Below are 19371 nucleotides of genomic sequence, written 5' to 3'. Positions count from 1 at the left end.
AGGCATGGCCATGGGGAAGGCAGATGGCTAGTTTGATAAATAGGGACTTGTTCTTGATGCCAGGCCCTCAGCCTAGCTGGGGGTGGTTGGTAGAAGGTAGAGCTATAAGGGTAAGTAGAGGAAGACCCTCGAGGGCCACTAGAGAAAATAATTTTCATGCATAAAATAGTTCTACTTAATGATTAATTTTAGAGTTGAAATGCTACAAGGATTGTTTGTATTTTGGTTTTTAATTAGGTACTTTCTATTTTTTAGAAAGGATTATTAAGGAAAGCAACAAGATATTTATTACATAATAACAGTTTTGTTTATGGCCTCTGTATCCTTTAATGTTGGCTTTATGATTCCCTTTGATTAACAAAGTTTTTTAAAAAAAAGTTTTAAAAAACATTTCATTAGGAATGTTCCAAAAGAGCAAATAATGGAAAATTCACTCTTCGAGATTTGCTTGTGGTTCCTATGCAGCGGGTCTTAAAGTATCACCTTCTTCTCCAGGTACGTGACTTAAAATTGTCTGTTTATTCATTTAACCAAATATTCATGAAGCTCCAGATACTCCATGTTTGGGGCCATTTCCCCTTATGATTTTCAATGATTAGTATAGCTAAGCAGGAAATAACAGAACAGCTAGAAATTTGCTTCCTTTTAGCAAAGGTTCATTCTTTATCTTCCACAAAGTCACATTTTGTGTCCTTCAGACAGAACTGGCCCCAAAAGAATTTAAAAAAAAAAAAAAAAAGCAAAATTAAAAGATCCCTTTAACCAAGTCTTCTTTGGTTATCAGTAATCATTTATTAAAATCTCAATGTTGCAATATTCTTGAATTTTGTCAGGTTAAGTGTTTTGGACTTTTTTACCTAACAAACTAAAGAGAATTGTGTCACATTCTTTGTGGCTTTCTGCTAGGGTAAATTATAATAAGACTACATTTATTTGAAGTGATTCTTGTTATAACCACGAAGTTTATGGTTTCCACAGTTAGTCCTCTAATGAGGGTGGAGAGTCTTATAAATTTAATTTGATAGCTGTACCGGGAGGCTCATTAGTTCTGCTCCAAGGAAATGTCTCACAGTATTAGTCTGTCAACTCTGCTGTTGCTTGCGAAATGCCATTTTAAAAAGATCTACTACCTGTATGTGAAAAATAATTTTGAGTCTGCAGCGCTTTATACATTTTGTATATTAAATTTCTTGATCTGTAGTTGCAAAATTGTTAGTCATCTCTATTTTTGTTCTACTGAGAAATCAGAAAAATTCAGGCCCTGATTAGTTCTTTAAAATGCATTAAAACATTTATGAGACCTAAACTCAAAGCAACTTAATCAAATTGGATTTTATGGAAAAATCATAAGAAAGACTTAAGCAATCAGTTTCTGAGACATCATGGAACTAAAAATATGTCCAAAATAAGATACTAATTTATTTTGTAACTTTGGCATGGTCAAATATCAAATGAAGAATTTAAAAGTGCAGTTTTCAAGAAACCTCTATTTTGGTCATTTGCAAAGTTTTAGACTTATAAAAATATTGAATATGATATAAAAGTATAAAACCTTTTTGATATTCAGGCTTTTGTCTTAATTTCTCTCTGATTGTTTTTTATTTTAAAATTCAGAAGATTGTTTAGTTCTATGATGGATATTTTAAAATAGGAAAATTTTTATTTGGGGCACCATATATGGATAAAAATTCTAGAAATGTTTTTTCATCTTGATAATGTAGAGTACAATGTATTTATCTAATGTTTGGAAACTGGTTGAATTAATGTGTTAGGAATTTGAACATTTCCTACTTACTGCTATAGTTTAGTGGGGAAATAACTTTGAAATGCTTTATGATTTGAAATCACAGATTTATTTTAAAAATTTTTTAATGTTTATTTATTTTTGAGAGAGAAAGCAAGTAGGGGAGGAGCAGAGAGATGGAGACACCGAATCTGAAGCTGGCTCCAGGCTCTGAGCTGTCAGTTGTCCACATAGAGCCAGATGCAGGGCTCAAACTCACCAACTGTGAGATCATGACCTGAGCCCAAGTCTGACGTTTAACCGACTGAGCCACCCAGGTGCCCCTGAAATCACAGATTTATAAAATCAGAATATTTGAAAGTGAGGTATTTTAAACTTTGAGAATAATTTACACTCATTTGATAAAGGAAAAGCAAAAATAGAAGTAAAAGAATATTACTTGGACAACCTTATTATACTTAACAGATCTGATGTCTGCAGGTCCTCTTTATAACTTGAAACACTATTGGTACTGAACTCAGCAAAAATTTTTGAGTGGCTCCTCTGTTTGACACACAGTATTAGGCATTCGTGATAGTAGACAGCACCCTCCCCCTCCCTGCACTGGCAAAGCTCACAGTTTAGATAGAGAAAAGCTGCCAGGTACTGTACAATGTGATAGGTATGCAGAAAGTATGGAGGTAGTACAAGTAAAGTTCTAGTTAATTATACCTGGAGAGGCTGGGGACTTGTAGAGACCTCTGTCCTAGAAAGCTTCACTGTAGAGTAGTGATTCTTCAACTGGCTTTGAAGGGAACAGTAAGAGTTCAATAGATGCATTAGAGAGGAATTACTTTCTAAGGAGAGCAAACCACATGCTTAATGGGATCAGACATTAGAATGTATTTTTAGAATTGCAGTTAATTTAGTATGGATAGAATATAGGTGGTTTGGGTGGAGTCGTTTGGGTGGGAAAGAGAAGTTGGGGGAGGTTTGCAGAATTCAGACCATGAAGGGTCTAGGAAGTATAGTTAACAATCTGAAGCTTTTGTGGGCATTGCAGAAGACTAAATTGAGTAGAGACAGGGTCTGATTTATATATTAGAAACCTAGCTTTGATATCAGTAGAGTGAATAGATTGTAGTCCAGAGAGGCTACAAGTCAGAAGATTAATCAGAAGCTGATTTATAATGACCCATGTGAAAAAGAGTAGGGACTTGAACCAATGTAGTGGCAGTGAGAATGGAGGGGAAAGATTAAACTCTGTGTCAGCAGAACGTAGTATGAGAAAGGGATGCCTGGGACACTTTTTAGGTTTTGGCTTAAGTGATTCTACTGATGAAGGTGCCATCATTCAATAGAACGTAAACAGGAACCAGAATAGAGTTGTGGGTGAAGGTGCCCTAAGTTTGGAGTTGATGGGCTTGTGAGGTACCCAGCGACAACTATGTAGGTAGACAGAGTCTGGAACTCAGGTGTGAGTTCTGGGTTAAGCACATTCCTTTGAGAGTGATTGAATTATTAGATGAATGTTGACATTATGGTGATGATTGTGGTAGAATTTGTAGAATGGGTAAAGTAAGAATAACAGAAGACTGAGGTGAAAATCTAGGAAATAGTAACTTTCCAAGGTGCAGATAAAGAAAGTATAAAGTATGAAAGAATATGCAGAAATTTAAGAAGGACTAAGAAACAACAGTAATAGCAACAACAACAAAAAAAGATCCTAATGTCCTTGAAGCCAAGAGAGAGGAGTAGACAGCAGAATCAATTGGCAATGAAGGGATCTTTCATGACATTTGGGAAGGATGTCTTCAGGTGTTAGTGCAGGATAGAATTCAGGTTCATCTTTAAAAGGAAAGTGTTTTCAACCATTGTCTCATGTTCTTTTGGTGCACGGCTGGTCTTTTTACAGATAGAGATTTTTTTTTTTTTAAATGAAAATAGAACCTAGTTAAGTTACATCACATTTGGGGCACATGGATGGCTCAGTCGGTTGACGTCCAACTTCGGCTCAGGTCATGATCTCACATCACAGTTCGTGGGTTCGAGCCTTACGTCAGGCTTTGTGCTGACAGCTCAGAGCCTGGAACCTGCTTCCAGTTCTGTCTCCCTCTCTCTCTGCCCCTTCCCTGCTCATGATCTGTCTCTCTCTGTCTCTCAAAAATAAATAAATGTTAAAATAAATAAATAAGTTACATCACATTTATTACAGTATGGTGCAAATAGTGTTAAAATGGTTTAGTATTTAAATGTTTTCTTTCTCATATTTTGGTTTTAATTGAGAAAAATAGCACTAAACTGTATCTTCCAAATAGGAACTGGTCAAACATACCACTGACCCTATGGAGAAGGCAAATCTGAAACTGGCTCTTGACGCAATGAAGGTAAGGCACATGTACCATGAACTTGTTTGTATTTTTTATTCCTCCCTAAAAAAAAGAATACAAACTGCTAATACATATGTATGATATGCTAATATAGTGTGTGTGTGTGTGTGTGTGTGTGTGTGTGTGTGTGTGTGTGTATGTATTTGTATGATCTTGTATTAGGTGGGGAGAGCTGAATATGTTTAACTGAAATAGAGACCCTTGCATGAATTTAATTGTTAGACAAAGACTCGTAAAACCAAGAGGAGTATTAAAATAACTTGTTATTTACGAAACTATGGTGACTTTTATAATTACTGGGAATGATTTAATATAATGGTTTTATTTCACATTCTTTTTGTGGTTACTGATAGAAATCTGGCGGCTTGTGTAAGCAGCAGGTCAGCTGGTGACTTCAGAACGCTGGTATAACTTACTGTCCCCAAGTGTCAGGGTATCTGCCAGCTTTACCCTTGTGGATGCTGTGCACCAGTGCAAGTGGGTTTCTGTTTGGGTTCCTATTTTTAGGTAAATCTGAAAATCAAGAACTACGAGTGGACAGAGGCAGACTTTTAGACATCTTGGGGAATCTGTAAAACCCCATTTCTATGTTGTGCTGGACTACTTTGAAAGAAATATTTGCCCCTCACTTGAAACATAAACAAATATTTGTTCTTAAAACAAAATGCCAATGTGACTCTCCTCAGAGCAATGCTAATTACTGTACTTGATCGTAGCCAGAATGAAGAGAGCAATGCTAATTACTTCTCCGTGCCCCGGTGCCAGTTTCAGTGTTAGCTCCGCTGTTGAGATGATTTTAGTATCCCATTAGGAGACATCACACAATTATTTATTATTTTAGGAAGTCTTACCAAATTTCCACTTTTTAAAGAAATCGTTTATAGATACATCCTAAGGAAAGTCAGACTGTTATTTAGAACAAAGTTAGGAACTGCTTTTTGTCAGAGTTCTGTTCCTGCTGTTGCAGATGAATTTAAGAGGGTAGAGAAAAAAGAAAACCCAGAAAACAGGAAAAACTAGAGCACATGTAATAAAAATAGCTCCTTACAGTATGGAAAGATTAGCTAATGTTTCCTCAAATATGAGAAAAGACATTTTAAAGTAGGTGAAGAAGGCCCATGGAGAAATGTGTCCAGCATTGTTTGTTTTCATCCATTTGAGGGCCCTTGGGTTTCTCTCTTCTCCTTTGCCTCTCCTTCATTAACTCGTGAAAATTGAACTGGCTGCCTTGACTCTCAGAAACTAAGACACTAACTGGTTGCAGAATATAGTCTAGCTGGATTCATTGTCTTTTAGTTACTTTTTTCTCCCTGCTAATCCTTCATTATTGCATTGCCCTTATTCTAACCTACGTAAAAGTGTGATTCTCTCAAGGTCAGTTATCAACGTGTTTGGAATTTGCATTCTCCTGACCTAGTTTCCTTTCATTGTTCTGCAGGGTGCAGTCTGTTTGTTTCTGTTTTTCATCCTTGCTCTTCACAGAGGTGTGGCAGATGACAGCTCTTCAGTCTCCCCAGCTGTACTCCAGACATTTTGAAATTGCTTTTGAGTTGCAGTTTTGATTGATGGGTCATTCATTTTATTGTCATGGAAAAGTTATGGTGGTTACTTTTACCACTAATGAAATTAATGATGTGTTTTCTTTCAAACAGTTTGCATCTCTTTTCCAGTCTTATCGTGACTTCTTTTTGTACCCTTTCCTTTATTCTTTAGGACTTGGCACAATATGTGAATGAAGTGAAAAGAGATAATGAGACCCTTCGTGAAATAAAACAGTTTCAGCTATCTATAGAAAATCTGGTATGTAATTATCATTCCGTTCAGCTTCCCTAACCCACAAATCAGAGGACATTCTACAAGTTGTTTCTGAAGCAAAGATAGTTTACCTTGAAGTTTCTGTTGCTCGGGGGTTTTTTCTGATTCCTCTTTGGCAACATCCATGTGGATTTCTTGTGGCACCTATGATATGTATTTTGTGTCTCTGGACTTTCTGCCATTGCTTGTCCCTGTCTCCTTAATCACACAATGCCTCTTACCCTGGCAGACCAAATTCTAAACATTAGAGCACATTTTTCTTCTTTTCTTTCCCTTACCCTGTGCGTAGTCATGGCTGATTCCTGTTAATTTATTCATTTTAGACATATTTATTGGGTGACTTCTGTGTGTCAGACATTGGCTTGGGCCTGGGACTCTCACAATGCACAACATGGTCTCATGATTGATGAGGCTGTTTCAAAATGCTCTGTGGAGATTTGTGCTGTGAACTGGGTGGGGCAACATGGTAATCAAGGCCCCTTGAACCTGAAGGATACAAAGTAGCCAGTGGTACAGAGATCTGGGGGAGAGGATTCCAGGCAGAAGCCAGAGATGGGCCAGAGCTGCTGGGAATTGTGAGAGAGGGGAAGAATGTTGGGTTCTGAAGTGGGGAAGAGGTAGGTGGGAGAGCTGTTTCCCCCAGCCTTGTAGGCCAGGGTGCAGAGCTGGAATTTTACAGTCATTTCAGGGGGAAGCTAGTAAAGGTTTCAGTCTGATTTGCATTTCAAGAAAACCCTGCTAGCAAGTTGTTGAGGTGGTTTCAAGAGAGAGATGATCTTGGGATGGGTGCCGGGGTGGCTCAGTAAGTTAAGTGTCCCACGGTGGCTCAGGTGGAGCCTGGAGCCTGCTTCAGATTCTGTCTCTGTCTCTCTGCCCCTCCGCTGCACGCGTTCTCTCCTCTCTCTCTCTCTCTCTCTCTCTGTTTCTCCTCTCTCTCTCTGTCTCTTTCTCAAATATAAAATAAAACAAAAAATAAAAAGAGAGAGATGGTAGAGGCGTGGATTAAGCTGTGGGCAGTGAAAAAAGAGATGCATGAATGAAGGAAAGATACTTTTGTTGGGGGAACAATCTTATTGCTGCTTTCTCTAAAACATCTTGAGCCTTTCTTTCCACAGGTATAGTCATGTTCCCCTTTCAGGTTCTCATCTGCCACCTTTCCAACCACAAAAGCCTCTAATCATCCCATCACCAAGTTGCATTTCCAAAAGATGGACTTGCCCGTTCATTCTCTTTCCCTACCTGGTCAGCATTTGCTGTTGCCTTCAGGATTCAGTCAACAGTCCTTAGCATGATATGTAATGCTCTCAATGATTTGGGCTGAAACTACTTTGCTGAACTCATCCAGCTAACACCTGCCCACATACTTAACTTTGTGGGTGTCCTGCTGTGTCAGAAGGTCTCTAATTTGCTATATACTTTTATAGTTCTGCCTATGATCATAATATTGTCAGAGCCTAGAATATCTTCCCATTATTTCCTATCAAATTCCTTCAAGGTCCAACTAAAATAATTCTTTCCCTAATCTCCTATTATTACTTTCTCTTTGTAATTCCACAGCACAAATGGCTGGATGGCTGTGTGTGTGTGTGTGTGTGTGTGTGTGTGTGTGTGTTGAAATATATATGACATTTGCCATTTTAAAATGTGCAGTTTTGTAACATTAAATACATTCATGTTGTTGGGTAGCCAGCCATCACCACCGTCTATCTCCAGAACTGTGTTCATCTTGTGAAGCTGAAGCTCTGTACCCATTAGACGCTAACTTTCCATTCTGCCCTTCTCCCAGCCTCTGACAACCACCATTTTACTTGCTGTCTTTGTGAAGTTGACTACTCTAGGTATCTCATATAAATGGAATCACGTAATACTTGTCCTTTTGTGACTGACACATTTTACTTAGCATAATGTCTTCAGGGTTCATCCTTGTTGTAGCATGTATCAGAATTTCTTTTTAAAAGAATTTCCTTTTTAAGGCTTTAAAGTGTAACATGAGTTGTATATACCTAACATTTTGATTATCCATTCATCTCTCTATGGACACTTAGGTTTCTTACCCCTTTTGGGTGTTGTGAATAATACTGTTATGAATGTGGGTGTGCAAATACATGCTCAAGTCTCTGGGTGTTGTGAATAATACTGTTATGAATGTGGGTGTGCAAATACATGCTCAAGTCTCTGCTTTCACTTCTTTTGGTTATATACCCAGAAGTGGCATGGCCAGATTGTATGGTAATTCTAGGTGTAGTTTTTTGAGGACTAACCGTCTTGTTTTCTGCAGTTGCTGCCCCATTTTACGTTCCCAGCAGCAATGCATCAGAGTTCCAGTATCTCCACATCCTTGCCAACACTTTTTTCTTTCTTCTCTTTTCTTGTTTTGAAAATAATATCCATTCAAGCGTGTGTGAAGTTGTATCTTATTATAGTTTCCCATAATAAGTATTTCCCTCATGATTAGGGATATTGAATACATTTTTATATGCTTATTGGCTATTTGTATAGCTCTCTGAAGAAATGTCTATTCAAATTCTTTGTCTATTTTTGAGTCAGGGTTGCTTGTTTTTTGTTGTTGAGTTATAGGCATTCTTTATATATTCTGGATATCAGTTCTTATCACACATTTTGTTTGCAAATATTCTGTACCATTTGGTAGGTTGCCTTTTCACTCTGTTGATACTGTCCTTTTCACAAATTTTTTAATTTTAATGAATTTTAACTTACTAGTCTTTTCTTTTGTTGCTTTTGGTGGTATAACTAAGAAGTAATTGCTAAATCTAATGTCCTAAAACTTTTCCCCTCTGCCTGTGAATATCCAATTTCCCCAGCATCATTTGTTGAAAAGGCTCTCCAATCCTCATTGCATGGTCTTGGTATGGTTGTCAGAAATCATTTGACCATATGTATAAGAGGGCCTATTTCCAAGTGTTATATTCCATTGGTCTAGAAGTATGTGCACTGTGTGCAGGCACCACAGTGTTTTGGTTATCATAGTTTAATAATAAGTTTTGAAATCAGGAAGACTAAGAACGCTGATTTTGTTCTCTTTCAAGACTGGTTTGTCTATTAAGGGTTCCTTGTAATTCCATATGAACTTTAGGATGGAGTTTTCTGTTTCTGCAAAACACATCATGGGACTTGGCTAGGGAACATCTATTTTTATACTTTCTTGCAGCAAGTTAATTAATTACATATCTGCTTCCTTTATTAGAATGTAATCTCCTTGATGTTAGTGATAATTTTCAGCCAATTCTTTTTCCCTCAGCACCTTATACAGTAGGTGTTCATAAATAATTTTTTTTATTGTCTGCCTCTGGGGAAATGGTTCATTGTTTTTAATCATTAAGTCCTACTTGTCATTCTTGAGATCTTAGCTAAAGGAAGTCATCCTTGACTCCCTAGACCAAATTAAGTCCCTGGCAATTCATTTTTCCTGTATTCTTTCTTCATGGCAATTTCACATTTAAAATATATACTTCCATGAATATGTTTTCCTCCCAGTAGGCAGGGGACATATTGCCCTATAAGTATTGTTATAACTTTGTTGTGATTTGAATTCTTCCGGTTAATTCTTGCTTTTGGTAGCTAACTTTTCTACTAATATTATAAATAAAATTAATTAATGTCCTCAGCACACCTCCTAGGTTGTCCAAGGACAGACTGTTTTGAAAGTGTATCATATAGACCTGAGCTTTTTGGAGTAAGCATGCTAAAAATGTAAAATGATAAAGCTTGTAATAAGGTAGCTGTTTTCAGCAAATATCCTCACTAATATTTCTTTCTGTTTTTATATGATTACAAAAAAACTGAGACTTGTACATTTTATATTTTAGAACCAACCAGTTTTGCTGTTTGGACGACCTCAGGGAGATGGTGAAATTCGCATAACCACTCTGGACAAGCATACAAAACAAGAAAGGTGAGAAAAGAGGAGCAGTAGTTCTTTTCAAAATAAATGGTTAGTATCAGAAGATTGAGAAAACCGTTCTTCCAGGACAAGGGAGGGGAAAAAAGAGAAGGAAAAAAACGGGACAGACCAACCAATAGTTTTCTACAATTTTCTCAGAGATATGTTAGGTTCTGGTATCTGTTGATTTGTCTAAGTTCCTAAGAGAGATATGACAAATAGAGAACGTCAGGTAGGGCTCAAAGGGACACATTAAATTGAGAGTAGAGATTAAGTAGTTGATAACTACCATAAAACTACATTTGTTTAACTTCTCTTTTTGGTATACACTTTAAAATAACTTGAGAATATAAAATGTCCTAAGAAGGAAGCCTAAGGGAGGTCCATGTCATATTTTCTTGAGGGAAATTCAGGTGAGTGAACTTGGGCTGGTATCCCAAATTATATACGAATGATTATTAAACTGAATGATTTGGTTGAAAAGGCCATTTTCTGTAATCTTTGGAATGAGAAAGTCAGCCAGCAGGGGGCAGTGTTGGCTCTTCCAACTTGATACCCAGGCTCTACAGGTAGCTCCCAGGAGACATAGATCCTTTGTAGCCTCTCCAGGAACATTAGTTTTTGCAGATGATGCAAGTATTAGAGCTATGTGAATGTATCGTTGTCATTATCATAATTTAAAAAAATGTATGCATATTAATTACTGGGAGTTTTTGAAAAGATATTAGCATTAGAAGATAGGTATTATGAAGTTTGTTTTCCTTCCCCAGGTACATTATCTTTAAAAAGAAAGAAAAGAAGTATCAACACCTAAATTTAATCATAATTTTTCTAGTTTACATTTTGCTCATATACGGCTCAATTTGTGTTTTAGGTGGCCCATAAAATCATGAGGAGCAACATGGAGGGTAAAAGAGCAGGTTCCACAATTAGATCTGAGTATGAATCTTGCTCTCACCTCACAAACAGTGTGACCTTGAGCAAATTAATTCACTTTGCTAAGCCTCAGTTTCCTCCCCGATACAATTAGGATGAAAATAATACATCAGCAGATGGTCCTGGGGATTTAAATTAAGTGAGTCATCTTTGTCAAAGGCATGGACATTTGTCAGTACTTTCTGGCTGATTCCTAGAAACATCAGAAGTTAACTGCTGTTGTTGTCATTAGTATTTCTGTAAGTGTTTAGCTTTTAAATAAAGAAAAGTAATTGCTCATGGACAGCGCTTTGTGCCTTAGTTGTTCCTTACAGCAGCTCTGTAGTCTACATAGCCCTATTACAATTTTGTATATGTTTTAAATGGGGAAGCTGAGGTAGAGTAAGGCCATTCACGCAGTAAAGGGTAGTGCCAGGGCAGACACAGTTCATTCTCTTTAGTGTACATCACTGCCTTTGTCTTGGACTCAAAAGAAAAATTTGGGGTTAGTTTAATTAAATTTTATCAGGGAAAAATTAACATACATGCTTCTAACCATTTGAAATCTCCCCCTCTGTCTCTCTGTCTCTCAGGCATATCTTCCTATTTGATTTGGCAGTGATTGTATGTAAAAGAAAAGGTGATAACTATGAAATGAAGGAAATAATAGATCTTCAGCAGTACAAAATAGCCAACAATCCTACAACTGATAAAGAAAATAAAAAGGTGAATTTTTGAAAATTAATTACTATAATTTACTCATAACTGAATATTCCAGGAAAGTATGCTAATACGTTAATGTGAGAGGGCTTATCCATGCAGGTGTCTTTTCTTTCTAGAGACTGATTAGGAGTAACCCTCTGTGAGAAATAAACAGTCCCACAACTGATAATGATCATCTCTAATGCCTTAATGGTCAAGTAAAATGTGTGTGTCGTAGAAACCGATAGATACAAAGCTGACTACAAGAATGTGATTGTTCATAATTTGTATGCTGATATGTTATGAGAAGTTTGTGGACGATTATGGTGGTGTTTTAGTGATTTTGGAAGTATGATATTATTGAGTGATACATATTAACCTGTGGAATATTAATTTTAACAGTGGTCTTACGGCTTTTACCTCATCCATACCCAAGGACAAAATGGGTTAGAATTTTATTGCAAAACAAAAGATTTAAAGAAAAAATGGCTGGAACAGTTTGAAATGGCTTTGTGAGTATTTCTACCTTTAAAAGTGTTTTTTCTACTACTCAATCTCTTATGAATAATGAACTATCAATAAATGTACTTGAACCCTTGCAGTGTGTGTGTAGAGACCGTGGAAACACTTTGAGCACGAGTGCTGCTCGTCTGTCCATTTGACAACTTTGGTCTCCTAGGAAAGAGGTTTTGGTGAATTTCTTCAAGAAAATGAAAGAGGGAGCTCTAACCTTCTATTTGACTTTCTTCTCATGGGCATATTTTTTATTTTTTAGCTTTCAGCAGTCCATGAAAATATTAACTATTCTACTGATAAGCTTTTGATATAATTACCATCTTTTATATAGATCTTTATTTAAATAGAGATAGCTCACACACACGTACACATATTCATACATGCACAACATCTTATTTTTAAGAGAAAGATTCACTTCTTCCCCTCACTTGTTTTTGGCTCATTTATTGTTTGAGTCCTAGATAAATTGCTTGATGTATTCAGTGCGTGTTTTAAGGGCTTGATTTCTTTCACTGTTGTTTCCTTTTATTAAAATGGAAGCTGACAAAAGAGGTGGGAAATAAGACCTGTTTCAAAAGGATTGGCATAAAGAGATGTAATTACACAAAGACATGCCATTATATGGGTTTCTTTTTTAGTTTTGATTCTCATGGATTAAAAGGTACTTAGTGACCCTTGTTATGGAAACATATAGGTCACCCTAAAATTGGAGCTGTTAACAAAAGGTGAAATTCGGGAAAAAAACCCAAAACTTTAGTGATTTGCTTCATTTGTATTCTAGCACTGTTTATCATTTGTGGACAAATTCTATCAGGCTTTTTGTTTGTTTCTTCTTTTGTCGTGTTTTAATAAATGCTCATCTTAATGGAAAATGGGGGTAAGATTAGAATATCTTACTGTAGTTCTGAGCTGAGAAAAACAGATTTTTTTAAAGATTATGTTATCTAATGTTTTGAGAGAAATGATTGTGCTGATAAATTATTTTTAAGCTCATAGACAATTCTGGATTTAGCATTAACCACTTCCATGAACTGGCTTCATGGTCTTAACTAAATTGATTAATTTCCCAGAGCCTCAGTTTCCTCCTCTGTAAAACAAAAATGATAATACCTTGAATTCTAGATAATGTGTCAGGCAGAGTGTTAGCCAAATAGTACACTAATAGTCATATGATAATGAACGATAAATGATACCTATTGTTATCACTATTATTAATATTGTTTTATATTTAAGATCCTACTACACCCAGGAGGACTTGTAAAATCAGAAGGCATCATCCCAGTATACCATTATCATCCTTATAATGTGTTATTAATTACAATGATGAGACAGATTAGTAGTTGTGTGCATTGATGCCGTGGCTATACTATAGGGACCACTTTGGTTGGGGCATAAATGATGAAGTTGGTGGCCTCCTCCCAGTCTCTGGTGTGTAGTGAGCTGCCTCATAAACCTAGTGTGCTGTTTCAGTGATTGTCCACCTGGGGTTGGTGACAATGGGCAAAAGTAGAGCTGATCTCGAGGCTTTGCTCTTGTGGAAATGATGCCAGGGCTAGTATTTTCTTATGGGTTCTCTTTGGCTATATAATGTTGAGGTGAGTGAAGACATTTCTGCAGAGGAGGGAAGTTAAATTTCTTGTCTAGAGCGGGCAGTCTCCCTGGACAATATACAATGGGCCTATCAGTTAACATTGTGTTCAGGTGCCAAAAATCAGCTTCATGTGGATAAAAGAGGTTTGAAATGAAAGATATATTTTTATCTCTTTTGTGTGAAAAATCTGGGTAGGTAGATGAGAGATGTTTTGGTGACTCACTGGGGTATTATCAGGGACCCTGCTCAGGTCTTCCTGCTCTCCATTATCAGCATTTGGCTTTTATGCTCAAGGTTGGTCACTTTGTTGTCCAAGGTAGCTGTTGGTGTTCCACCTGGAAAATCTACATTCTAGGCAGGAGAAGGTGACCTCTCCCTTTATAACAATCCTTCACAGATATGTCACAAACTTACTAATGGTGACCAGAACTTAGTAATGTGGCCACACCTGTCAAAGGAACCTAGGAAATAGAGCCTGTATTCCAGGAAAACCTGGGTGGCTCAGTCATTTAAGCATCCAGCTCTTCAGCTCAGGTCATGATCTTGTAGTTTGTGAGTTTGAGCCCCGTATCAGGCTCTACACTGACAGTGAGGAGCCTACTTGAAATTTTTTCTCCTTCCCTATCTCTCTGCCTCTCCCCTGAATGCATGTGCTCTCTCTCCAAATAAATAAACTTAAAAAAAAAAAAAAAAAACCAAACCTTTGTTCCAGACAAGATTGTCCCTGGCTAAGAATCCAGGTTCTCTTAAGGAAAAAGGGAGAAATTTATAGTTGTAGATAAAACCATGAATCACTGCTCCATAGGTATGTACATATAGGGGTAGGTATGGATGGATTTAAATTGTTCCACCACAATAACACACACACGGGAAACTGGGATTATTTTTTTTAAGTTTATTTATTTTGAGAGAGAGAGCACACAGGTGCATGCAGGTGCTAGTGGGGGAGGGTTAGTAAGAGGGAGAGAGAATCCCAAGCAGGTTCCGCACTGTCAGTGCATAGCCCAAGGAGGGGCTCCATCTCACAAACCATAAGATCATGACCTGAGCCGAAACCAAGAGTCAGATGCTCAACCCACTGGGCCACCAAGGTGCTCCCCGGGAGTCTTAATCTTTGAGCATTTTCCAGGCACTTCAACAATATAATTAAACATCCAAGTGGCTGTTTGTATTTCAGAATTCCATTGACTGCCCATGCAGATGGTGAGAGGGCGGAAGTACCTTTTTTGAGAATCGCTCAAAGTCGAAGTTGAGGGCTTCTATAAGCAGTGATTATGCCAATTACAGCAAAGTAAAATTAGGATTTTACTAAAGCATCAGAATGTTCCATTATTTCCTCCCCGCCTTATGCAGGAAAACCCTGCTTCCAGCTTTGTAAGACAGCTCCTGCTTGTCCTGTGCTCAGGAAAATGGAGTAATCTAGATAAGTCCTGAAGCTTAAGATGTTAACTCTGGTTCAAATTTTCCTATTTTATCCATTATCTAAAGTTCTAGTACCCTTAATCTATAAGCCATGGAGAACAAAGGAAACTAAGAAATCTGACAGCATTCACAACAGCCCATGAAAAACACTCAGCCTTGGGTACCTCCACAGGCTAGCTTCTGCCAGTATCTTTAGCATTGACATGGGACACATAGGTCCTCCTAGAGCATTCTGGAGTGTTGCTTTAAGGAACTCAGAGAAGGAAAGAGAGGCATTGGTGGGAGGGTGGTGGGAAATCAAGGGAGGTGATATTTTAAGACTGATGAAATGCTTGCCAGTTCTATTTACAGAAGATGGCAATTCTGCTGTTTATAGGATAATTGGATCATTTTTATTTAAAAAAATTGCAAATCACCTTTAAGATGTTTAAAATACTGTTTTTAATTTAGAACATTATAAAAGACCATAGAAAAGCTTGAATACCAATAAACAGTAAGTATCCAGTAAATGCAAATCATCTCCCCAGAGGTGACCTAAATCTCAGCCTGTGTCTTTCCCAGGCACATCCCTGTCCCTGCTCAGTAGCTGTGTTCTCTGACCTTCTTTGGCCATAACCACTTCCAGAATTTAAAATATGCAGCAAACCACATCAGAACTTGGCAAACCTCCGTAAGAAAGACTGAACAAAGAGAAAAGAAGCAGTGACCCACTTGGATGGGACGGGGAGAAGAATGTTTTTTTTCTTTTTCTCCTGTGAGGAGAAGTGGTAGCAGGACCAATTGCTCTTGAGGTTGTTGGACCAATTACTAAACCAAATAATGTTGGAAGCCATAGTTCTGGGGGGCCATGCTCTGAAAAAACATATTTAAATCTTTAGGAATCTGATGTATATACATTGCTTATATTTACTCATTTCTGAAAGGGCTTTGGTCACTGTCATAATTCCATTTAGTTTTCTGTGAAATAAAATGGTAAATATTTTTATTAGCTTAAGCTAGTTTTCATAATGATACAGGAAAATATGGATGTGAGCGCCTGTAGCAGTGTTCAGAATCCTGTCAGGAAGCTTATGGATATGTTTTCCCTGAATCCCTTACATCCAGTGTGTTTTTAGGAATTTCTTCTATTAGATTTAATTGATAGGTGTTGTCATACCCATTTTATTGCTCAGGAAACTATCAATCATAGGAGTATTTCAGCAAATTTGTACAACTTCAGTGCTATATCATTTATAATAGAGTTCAGGATCTCAGTTCACAGCATTTCTTTATCCATGAAGGTGCTTAAAAAAATAAGCAACTGGACTCAAATCCTGTTATCTGAAACTAGAGTCAGGTTCTCTCCCTCCCCCCACCCCCCCACCCTCCTGCTACTGTAACTAGGACCTAGAGGATCAGGCAGTTTCCTTAAATGTTCCAGAAATAAGTCAAAGTTGGGTAAAATATGAAATAAATTGAGTAATAGAATACGAAGGCTTTTTAAAGAAAGAGAAAATATAGGTGGGGGGAAAAAGGCATTGAGATGATAGAAAGTGGTAGATTCTGAACCAGCCTCTGAGTGTTCACTGAAGGGAACTGAAAGGTTCTCTTGCCTGGAATTTCTTCAGACTGACCCAATTCTTGAAATACTAACAATTCATATTTAATCCCTTGAATAAAGAAAGTTCCTTAAAAGATGCATATACCGTGATTCTCACTAAGATTTCTTCACTGCATCCCATATGTACAATGCTACATGGTTTTCCCAAGAGGAAGAATAACCGAGAGGTATTAAGGTGTGCTCAAAGATTAGCCCAGGAAATTTATCTCTTAAATACTAAGTCTCTGGTTGTGGGAAGAGGAGTAGGAGAACGTGCTATGGAAATTATAGAGCCAGGAAGGGGCTTTGGGGCCAGCCTGCACTGTCATGTTAGTCTTCTGGAAAGGCAGCCCCCTGAGCTTTGTTTCCTAGGATGGACCCCTGAAAAAGAATGCTCTCCAACTAGGGTCAGGCAGGAGCCAGGAATCTAACCATTAAACTACACAAATTGCATTTGATCTGAGCCACAGTGTTTCTTTCTAATTTATTACCCATTTACTTCCAGAAGGAATTTGAGGTCACTCACCATAAAAAGCACACATGCCACAGAATTAAAAAGAAAAATTTAAATAATCAGAGGTCAAACAGAACAGTGTTTCAAAACATTTTCCTCAAAGTCAGGATCTACTAGATAAGAATATTTTCTTGCAATTTACCTTTGTAGTTTGTATTATTAAAAGCAGCGAGTATGTTTTTTACATTTTAAATATGAAATTCTATTTTATCAAACATAATTTAAAAAACGTGAAATTTGTTTTACTCTAAAGATGTTGCTCAGATATTTTGAATACCAGAGAGATGATTACTGGAGGAAATCACATTCATTCTACAAGTACTTTGCACTTGCCTTATTGCCAGGTATTATTGGAAGCCCTGGGCATCTAACAACAATGAGAGAGCTATTGCAATTGAATTTAAATACTGTAGTTTATAAATATGATAATTTTTAGTAAATATATAAGGGGTAGAATTTAAAGACTGAACTCTTGATATTTCTAGCCAAATAATATCTTCCTCCCAATCCTATTTACTCATGTGAAAGTAGATGGAAGCCTAAGAATTTCCCTTCTGCCTCCACATGTGTTCAACAGCTCACCAAACTCTGCAGATTGAATCTGACCACTTGTAATCTTCATGTTCACCTCCCTGGTGTAAGCCTGTGTATCTCTAATGAGCTTCTGCATTCCTTGCTCTCTCCTTACTAGTTGACTCTTCAGGGTGATCCAGTTGTGTCTTGCCCTACTTAAAACCCTTCACTGGCTATGTATTACACTTGTTTGAATCTCAAAATTCCTGCCTGGACCTGAAGGCCCTCCATGATTTTATCCTGCCTGTCTTTCCAGCCATATCTCTTAGTCAGTTTCACTTGTGTTCCTTTTGCTGTAGTTAGATTGGGTGGATTTCGGTTCCTGGAGAATGCACTGGCCTCAGGCAAACACCCTTGAGGCTTTCCTACCCAGGATGGGTTGCTGGTTCCTTATTCTACAGATCTTAGCTTTAAATGTCACTTTGTGAAAGAGATCTTTCCTGGCGACAATGCTAAATTAGTCACCTTCCCTTCCCAGTATATGGCCCTACAAAAATTATTCAAAGGTAGTATTTACAGCTTGCCCTCTGCATCCTGCTTGTTGAAGAGAATCTGTTACTTGCCTGCCCAATTTTGCCTGTCTTCTCCTTCTAAAGAATAGGGATTCCTTTCCTGCTTACTAAGAGAGAAGCTAAATTGAACTGCATGGCTAATGCTGGGAGAAAGGAAAAAAGAAAGCTTCATGGTTCCAGAAATGGAAAGAAAATTTGGGGTTTTGGTGTGAATGAGGCTCTAGAATAGCTATGGAGTGTGAGGAATTTGGAAAGGGGAAAAGCACCATTTGAAATAGATATCTGTGGATTCAAATTATATTCCCTTTGATAAAGTACTTTGAAATGTTAAGTAAAGACTGCAATTGCATTTTGGTTATTTTGGTTTCTGTATTAAGGTACCAAGGCCTGGGCCCTTGGATTTATGAGATCGCTAGTAGACCTAGCTGCCCATTTCCTGCCTGTTTGTCACCTGGATAAAAACCAAGATGGCAGGCCTCTTGTCAACTCTTGTCAGTGTTGTTCACATGCGTGAGGGGTCCTAGCACAGCTCCTGGCACATAGTGGATAATCACAGTTTTACTGTAAATTTGAAATTTTACTCTAGTTTTCTGATAACAAGGGTAATTGTCTGACAAAACATCAGAATAGCACTTGTGGGAAAGAAACTTTTTCTAGTATGATAAGAAGGCTTTATAATGTAGATTCTTAGGAGATACTGAAAAATGTTTTCCACTAGGAGCATTAGATTTTTTGGAGTGTGAGAACTTGATGTCACATACAATTATTATTTTCTTTTTTTTAAATTTACAAATAGTTTATTGTCAAGTTGGTTTCCATATAACACCCAGTGCTCATCCCCACAAATGCCCTCCTCCATGCCCATCTCCCCCCCCCCCCCACCACACACACCCATGAGTCCTCAGTTCTCAGCATTCAAGAGTCTCTCATGGTTTGCCTCTCTCCCTTTCCCCACCATTTCCCCCCTTCTTCTCCCCCATGGTCCTCCGTTAAGTTCCTCCTAATCCTCCTATATGTGCAAAAATATGATATTTGTCCTTTTCTGCCTGACTTATTTCGCTCAGCGAAATAATGGACCTCAAGGTCCATCCATGTTGCTACACATGGCCAGATTTCATTGTTTCTCATTGCCATGTAGTATTCCATCGTATAGATAAACCACATCTTCTTGATCCATTCATCTGTTGATGGACACTTAGGCTCTTTCCATGTTTTAGC

General features: G+C 37.6%; 1 protein-coding gene across 1 annotated transcript in view; it reads left to right on the top strand.

The window, feature by feature from the left end:
- Positions 1–19371, top strand: part of VAV3 (vav guanine nucleotide exchange factor 3) — a 353383-nt gene that overhangs the window by 176170 nt on the left and 157842 nt on the right. Inside the window, exons 10-15 of the mRNA XM_039254969.1 lie at positions 400–495; positions 4042–4110; positions 5827–5913; positions 9756–9841; positions 11338–11470; positions 11849–11958. Of these exons, the coding sequence (XP_039110900.1) occupies positions 400–495; positions 4042–4110; positions 5827–5913; positions 9756–9841; positions 11338–11470; positions 11849–11958 (581 nt within the window). The remainder of the gene's footprint in view (positions 1–399; positions 496–4041; positions 4111–5826; positions 5914–9755; positions 9842–11337; positions 11471–11848; positions 11959–19371) is intronic.

This window comes from Hyaena hyaena, unplaced genomic scaffold (genome assembly GCF_003009895.1).
Source record: "Hyaena hyaena isolate Hyena2069 unplaced genomic scaffold, ASM300989v1 scaffold_504, whole genome shotgun sequence".
Classification (NCBI taxonomy): Eukaryota; Metazoa; Chordata; class Mammalia; order Carnivora; family Hyaenidae; genus Hyaena; species Hyaena hyaena.
The sequence above is the reverse complement of the archived record's forward strand: the minus strand, read 5'-3'. Positions and strand labels throughout refer to the sequence as shown.